The sequence below is a fragment of the Rissa tridactyla genome, chromosome 3 (assembly GCF_028500815.1).
Source record: "Rissa tridactyla isolate bRisTri1 chromosome 3, bRisTri1.patW.cur.20221130, whole genome shotgun sequence".
Lineage (NCBI taxonomy): Eukaryota > Metazoa > Chordata > Aves > Charadriiformes > Laridae > Rissa > Rissa tridactyla.
Genome location: NC_071468.1, coordinates 56130540 through 56138730, shown reverse-complemented (window position 1 = coordinate 56138730; position 8191 = coordinate 56130540). Strand labels below are relative to the sequence as shown.

General features: G+C 41.6%; 1 protein-coding gene across 4 annotated transcripts in view; it reads right to left on the bottom strand.

Moving 5' to 3' along the window:
• Positions 1-4700: 4700 nt before the first annotated feature.
• PCMT1 (protein-L-isoaspartate (D-aspartate) O-methyltransferase) overlaps positions 4701-8191 on the bottom strand; it is a 33968-nt gene continuing 30477 nt past the window's right edge. For all 4 annotated transcript variants that reach the window (XR_008465294.1, XR_008465295.1, XM_054194423.1 and 1 more), the window contains one exon: positions 4701-6943. Coding sequence is in view for 1 of the 4 variants with exons in the window: in XM_054194422.1 (XP_054050397.1) it covers positions 6931-6943 (13 nt within the window). In the remaining 3 variants the exon portion in view is untranslated. The remainder of the gene's footprint in view (positions 6944-8191) is intronic.

Genomic DNA, 8191 nt, shown 5'->3' with positions numbered 1-8191 from the left:
AGACAAAGTTAGCAAAATAACAGATTGGCCTGGCAGCTCCTGCAATTAAGAAACAGTGGTCTCGATAACACGTGTTTTCAATTAATAGCTTTAATGCTATTTGACTTTAAAGAAGTGATCCTGAACTACTGAGCCAGAGCACCTCTGAGCACTGCAGAAAAAGCTATGGCAAGACACCCTTGTCAACAGACATGCTGGGGGTGCTGCCCCAGTCTCCCCCAGCGGCTCCCAGCCATCGTCTCCTGCTGACGCCACTTCAGTAGCCCCTTCCCAGCAGCTCCCAGGGCTGGGGCTCTCCCGTCGATCACGAAGGAGCGCTCAGAGCAGGCACCGCTTCTACCCCATCTTCCTGGCTGCATTGCTAACTGCTTTCAAGGCTTCTCACACAAACTTCAGGAGCTCGGGAGTTTTACACAGTGTTTATACTGCAGCAGAAGTCAGACAGTCTGTGTGACAACCAAAACTACGTCACCATCACTAGTCTGTCAGATCAGTTTTTCCTATCCTAAACGCTGACGTGTCTGTCCACACATCTCAGAGTATGCTCAGTCCATCTATTTTTACTACCAGCGCGCTTTAGACAGGTAAAGCAGAAAATATTGATTGCTCTGATAGCATATACCTGTGGATATTACTCCTCTGCATATTAGGAGAGGTCATTACAATTTGTTTTGTCAGTGTATTTTAATGTTGATCAGGGTATGTATTTTGGTTAGATCGCTTTTTATGTTTTCAATTGTTTTGCCCTTCAGACGAACTTACATAGACTTAAGGGTACAAGTAACAGGCAATACTTACCTGCGTTTTATCCAAAATTAGAAGTCAGGGTTTTTTTTCCATAATGTGGGTTGTTTGCTGCCCCCTTATGCTGCAAGATCCTAGAATGAACATCCCGGCAGTAGGCACGATTATAGCAGGGGCAGTTCCAAAAGCCCATTTGCAAAACAAAAAGGCTGAAATAGGTCAGTGTGATGCTCCATTTGCTTTTTTAAATCCTAGATAAAGCGTTAAGGCTTTCGATCCCAAACTCCCCAGAGCTAGTCAGCAGCAGGGACCCATAGCAACCCAAACAGGCCACCCCAAACAAAGAGAGAAGCCCTCCTAGTAAGCCCCAGCAGAATTCAGAGTCATGCATCGCTGAGGTCGGCGCTTGGCTGCTTTCATGGACATCAGGAATTGGGATTTTTTCAGTTTCTAATGGCACAAGCCAAAAGAGTAAAAGCAACGGGAAAAGCTAGAAAAGTTTCGGAGAGAGCTGATGGACATAAAGACCAGACAGAGGCAATAAACACGCATTAATTAGTACTAAAGAAAAGAGCCCACGGAACAATGGGCTTGAGCTGAGTAAGAAAAGGAAAACACGCTGTACACAGGGACTATCTAGAGGGGAAAAAAAACCGTGGAGAAGTACCTTTGCTATATATTTTTCAACTAATAGTTACTTAAAACAAGTCAGAAAGTGAGAATGTAGGGCTACAAATACATTTGTAATACAACAGAAACACTTGCTGAACACTGCACTCCGCACTGGAGCTCTGAAACACAAACAAAGGAAAGTCGAGGAGGACTGAATCAACACCAAAAGCCAGTTCAGAAACAAGTTTTTAAAGCTACCTGCTAAAATTTTCAGTTTTGCATTTGTAAGGCTCCTGGCTGAGTGTTATAAACCACTCATAAATCAATGGGAAGCCTATTTTGAGCAGGCTGAGGAACAACAGACAAGGCAGAAAGGTTCAGTGCTGTGAAGGACTGAGAGTCCCAGCTTGCAAGGATGTCCTCAGCTGTTCGGCCAACAGAAACGTTTAATCCCATTTTAGAAAGGGCAGAGCAAGAAATTTTAACATAGTTCTTCACAACGACCAGCTCCTAATGCATAAAAGAGGCTCATTAAAGATACCTAAACTCCAAATAAATGACTGAACAAGACAGATACAGAGGGAGCAGGAATCTTGAACAGATGCAGGACTGGAAAGGACTTGAAAGCAGGCAGCACAATGGAAAGCAGGGACTACAGGGAACGCATCCCTGAAAGCTAATTCCATGCAGGAGAGAGGACTTTCCTGAAGCTGCCCTTATAGCCAGAGGAGAGGAGCTTCTCTAGAGCTCTGATCAGAGCTTTGGCCTAGACAGATGCTGTGAATCTCCCATTTCCCTAAACAAAGGCCTTTGAGAGTGTCCTCCTAGTCCATAAGGCACCTGAAAAAAAAGTTACTCATTAACCTCAGACGTCCCTTCTCCATTACAGCAAAAAAAAAAGGATTTGGCAGAACATAGTAAAAAGATACTTAATCTGTTCATCGTAAAGACACGTAAGGTGCAAACATATACCTAAACACGGCTAAAAAATGGACTTCAGCTTCTCAGTAGCATCAGAGTATCTATCAGGTCAGGTCCTCAGAAGCGCATGACGAAAATGGCTGGACTACAAAGAAATGTTAAAAGATTGAAGCGAGATTTCAGAGAAACTCTGTCAACAGTCGTCATGAAAATAATCTGTTGTTGATAAAACAGAGCTTTGTTAAAAAGGCATAGGATTAAATCTTTCCAGTTTTCAAGTTTGGTGTGATGAGACATGAAGTGAGTTCTTTCCATTTTTCCTTCCTGAAGCATTCAGGCAATTTTCAACAGGCAGCTGGAGATCCTCCATACATATTTCGGCAACAGCTACAGACATTCAATTCATAATTTAAAGAAATAGGATTTTAGTTCCTGAGCACATTCTGCTAAGCATCTCATTAACACCCTGCCCAAGCGCATGAGAGAACAGTAACAGCCTTTCATAGGAAAACTGGGGACGCATCAGCTGCCTGAGGAATTTGTGCTGCGTGTAAAACAACCACCTGGGGCAGAAAGCAGCCCTGCCTGTGAAGGATGGAGCGTGGGAGGTAAACAGGGCAGGTAGAGGAAAGCTTACAGCCTCTCCGCCTGCATAAGGCCGAGTTTTAGCCCAAGGTGATTTCCTCATGCCTGGCTGAGGCATGGAAACCCAACTCTCGCCATCAGCTGCTCTGAGCACACAAGTGCGTATCGATTACAGTAAAGGCAAAAGGGGTTTATGATACCTGGAGGGTGTCTGTGCACTTCCCACAACCGCTCTTCAACCTTTCACAATTATAAGCAGACAGACAAAAAACTCAAAGTGGAGCCAACAAAGGCAAATTGTATGAGCCGGCAAAACCAACTTAAACCCCTGCTTGAATCCATCTATTGTATACCACAGCATTTAAACTCTAATTTACACTTCCTGACGTCTAAAGTCTGGACATCCTGAAATGCAAAAGACCAGTTTCAGACTTCATTATCTCCTGCCCCTCACCCCACCCCCACGCACACGCTGCCTTTTGGGCACCACTTCCCCCATGTTTTTTTGTTTGGCTGTTATCGTTTTGTTTGGTTCAACGTCCTCACAGGACCTCATCGTGCCTTTGTGCTGAGCCAGGACCACTGCTCATTCCCTTCAGAAGAACACCTCTTCCACAGTGTTTGGGACAAAGAACAAGGGTTCCATAAAGGTAATTATTATTATTGAACTTTCCTACTGCATCATAGTTTGTTAAGAATCAGCTAAAGGGAAGCAGAGATACAAATGACAAGCTTAGTTTGCACTACTCATCCTTTGCATCATGTCAAAAATCAAGAAGGAATTGCAATCATATAATGATATCTTCTTTCTGTGAGCTGCATTTAAATCAAATGCAGCATGTCCTAGGGTACAGTAACAAGTAAAACAAAGAAAACCCTGCTGTTATAAGAATGGGTTAACACCCTTTTCTGGCAGGAATGACAGTATTAGTTCAGTTTTCCTCTGGGCATTTTAGTTTACCTCATTGTGCTGACGGTTAATTCCACAGTCCCTCCACACTCAAAAACCCTGGAGCTTGTCACCCTGTCACAAAGACACTGCACACGCGGAGAGAACCGCTGCCAGCTGGATGCTCCAGAGCTAACCACGTAAAGCCTCCCTGCTCTAGGCCTTATTGCCCGCTTCGAACAACGCTGACTACGAAACATTTCGGGAATCATCCAGGTGGCTTCAGTCAGCAGTGTTTGTGCCCTAGTTTCCCTCAAAAAAGTCATGTCATGGTCTCTATGCCCGCAAGTTAGCTGGGTAGTTTGAATGGAAGTAGTAAACAGAAAGTACCCACACGGCACGCCAAACTGCTCTTCTCTGTGGAGCACCCACAGCTGTTTGTGGGTTTGAGATACAGGTGTGGGCTCTTGGTTCCTCCACTCAGGCTCAGGAGGTCTTCTACTGCCTGAGCCCTGGAAAAAACAGGACAAGTGACTGTCACTGGTTCAGCGCATCTGTTATCCCAAGCTGTTCTGTAACAACACAGTGAAACATCACTGCACCTCTTATAAAAAAAATAAACTTTAATCCTTGCAAGTGGCAGATCATACACTCCTAGGCAGCTGGATTCAACCACGGACAGCTGGCAGAATTCATACACTGTGCCCATAGTCTGTTCTGCAAAATACATAGTTGTGAACTAAAAGAAATTCCAAACAGCCAAGTAAAACTCCCTTTATATTCCATACAGTATTACCAGGCTTGGTAACTGCTGCAATATATTAACTGAAAATGGGCACACAGATCTGGTAATTTAGTAAGCCAGTATTTGTATGTGCTTGCTTTCTTTTTGGATACGTGAAGTCCTGTGAAGGTCAAAAAAACCCACAAAACCAAACAGACACCTAGCTACAGCTTCCTCTCAATTTGTTTTATTTGGCAAAGTAGCAATTCAGACAGTTCACACAGCACTTATTCAAGCTCTTCAAGTCTTCTGCATTTCAACTTGTCCTCTTCTCCAAGAAGTTTTTACTTCAGAACCATTGCTCCATCATGGCAGGGTTTTCATTTTCCAATTCCTAAATGCTACTCCTGGATACCCCTTTCTGTCCGAGTACCTCGGCTATCACCAACCCCTTCAGTGGAATGGGTGCACTAATGCCAACAGCCTTGGTCCCTGAAGTCTTACACCTCCTGAAGTGGTTCTCCCCAGAAAAGTTGTCGCCGAGTCTCAGCTTTATCATTTCTTCCAAGTTCGGCTAGCTTATTACACTGTGTCCAGAGACAAAGAATTTGGATACAGTTGAGCTCATATCTTTCATTTAACTGATTAAATTAGTGAGAAGATGTAAATAAAGCTGAACTCAAACCGAATGATACAGTGACCAAAAGGTTGAACATTAGCATGCATCATTTAAGATATTTCACTTCAACACCAAGAACTAGATTCACAGTTGATTGTGGGTTAATACAAATTTGTCAGACGCAAGTGGGTTTTTCTGAATTGTATTTTCTAGAATACACGCTATATTAATTCCTTTATGAGATTATTCTTTGTGTATGTGCTCCCAGGCTGCAGTCAGATCATGAGGTGGTACATTAACTCCCAAACATCTAAATAAAGTGATACATATCTCTTACGCAGGAATAGGATGGGGCTGACCCTCAAAAGGAAGGTTATTTAAAATGCTCCTCTTTCAGATTCAGAGGCCTTTGAATTTTAACTTTTATGCTTTCAGGGATCAATCCTATCACAAAATTATTGCTGTTCCAGCATAAAAAGTCAAATATATTTTGCAGTGATCACTATGGGTTGGTTTTATGCAAGTTATTTTATTCTATAATCCTTTTTACCATAAAAGAGAAAGTAATGATAACATGCTGTTTACTTTAATTCCTCGTTGCTCAAATCTGAGCAAGATGACCCAAGACACACTTCCTCCCTTTCACAAAGCAGCTCACCTTACTGTACGGCTTTGCAGTTTGTTGTTATTTCCAGTACCAAAACAGAAAACATGGGGCAGAAAAAAGGTTTATAGCCTTCCAACTACTCTTCTATATGAAAATTTAACAATTGCATCTCTAACTGTACTTAGAGGAGTCCAGGATTCATTATTCCTTCCGCATGCATCATGTTCTCCTTGTATAGCAATGAAGAATTCACTTTCTAAAAAGCCAGAATTTTTCCTGGGTACCCACAATTAGAAGAATTAGGATATTAATACAGCAAGTGGCTTTGCCAAAAGCAACTTCCTTTTAGAACCAAATTGGATTATTTTTTTTAAAGAATCTAGCAATCCGTATCTCAGCAGTCTACTACACACTGATCTGTATCTTCCACACAAGCCCCCTCTTGCTTTTAATGTTATTTGGCAAAGCAGCATTGCATAAACTGTTCAGTGATTGGGACATAGCTAACATCATATTTACGGTGTTAAATCCATGTGTATCACATCAGTAGTGAGCTATAAACCCAAACAGAATTTCAAGACACTGTTAATTAATTTTAGAAGGAAAGGGAAAATCATGTCTGTTATGTCCAACTTGAACAGCGATGTTTGATAAGAGCGGCCACCCACCTCTGATGTCTTGAAGTTTAATATATACAAATGCCTGGTTTTAAGGTAGTAAAGCAGCTGATTGTATCTACTACATGCTAGTCTATGACACCATGTCAAAAGCTTAAAAAGGAAGTTCATCTCCTTTTAGTAGCATCTAGCAGACATCGGAACACAGAAAACCTGGTAGTACCTACGTAGTGTCGTGAGGTGCACAGAAGCAGTTTTACCAAGGGACACAGGAGCCAAGAGAAGTGAGTGTTCAAGTACCCCCATCAAAATTAGAGTTCACAAGCTATAGGTCTTCATCTGCAGTTTTGCAGAAATTCACTTTGAACAGATGAAAGTAAAATAAAGGCATGTTAAATAAAACAGTGCCCACATAAAACTTTCCACCATTTCTTTACCAGATTTGCCTTGAGCATCTAAAAAATAAAACAAACACCACGCTTTTCCATGCTGATAACAACAGTATAACGAAGTCCAAAACAAGCTGCAATGCTGTTGGTTTTCAAAAAGCTTTTAGAACTGGAGATGAGCAGTCCACTGTAACACTATGTTTGGGTCAAGATGATGTAGCTTTTACAATTCATCCCTGTAGAAAGAAAAACACATGCAGTTATGTTTCTTCTCCCCTTGAAAATCATATTTGAAAAGTTTGATACAGAATCAGATTACGTTTAAGTGCTTGAGCACTTCAGAAAACTCTTCAAACATTTAAGAAAAAAAAAAAGCAACACAAAACAAAGACAACAGCAATCCCATATCATCTCATACTATCATGTGATGTATTGTGAAATATGGGTCCCTCTATTTTACGTTTAATGGATCATTTCATTCAATGAACATCCCCCGCACCACACAGCTAGTTAACATAGCTACCTGTCATCCAAACTCCATTGGCTACAGGCTGGCAAGAAACTGAGCCAGCTTACTAGACAGACTATTGGCAAAAAAACATTCTCTGTAGCTGACAAAAAGGCAAGTTTAGCTTCAGCTGCAGTCTCAAGAAAGCTAGGAACACAATCTCACCTCAACGTCATGCAGTTTGTACCACCTATTTTATTTGTTTTGCAGAGGAGCTCAATTAGCTCCTGAAGGAACTGTGCTAAATCAGGACTAGGTTATGGAAAGGGCAAGAAGGTGTGTGTTAAAAGGAGATTCAGGTAGGAGGAAAGGATTAATCAAGAAGTTTCTCTAAATCACTGCGAAGAATGTAGAAAATGCAGGGTTTGGTTCCTGCAGGACACTTAAGACACATTGGAACAGGAAACCCATAGAACCCATATTCCAACAGTGAAATTATCATATATTAGTGATTTGTTTAAATATTTCTAAAGCATTAACTTTAATGCAGAATGTCCATCAAATCTGAAAGCTGTGCACTGTGCCATTATGCATGTTGGAAAACTCAAACAGAAGTGTTTGCTTCCCCCCCCCCCCCCCTCAAGGCACAAGTGATCTATAAACTCATGACGAGTTTGCTGCAATTTTTCTTTTAGTAGGTGCATCACCCTCATTAGCCAAAGCAAACACTGTCTGAATTAAGAAAAACTTCACTAATGTGGTTGCTGGCTCAATACACAGTAGTATTTCCAGCTATCATGCAAACTAACCCACAAAAATATAGTGCTACATGCACGCAAGCAAAAGCTTTGAAGTTACAAAAGCATTATCCTTCAGGAATCACACAGCATGGAATGATAGCACGCAAAACATTTAAAAAGCAACTGAAAAGGCTGTTGCAACTAGTGCTTAAATTACTAGTTTTCTATCTAATGCAGCTGGGAAGGCAAACCGTGTGATTTGTCAGTGATAAATATTTGCATTCTTTGCACTTTGC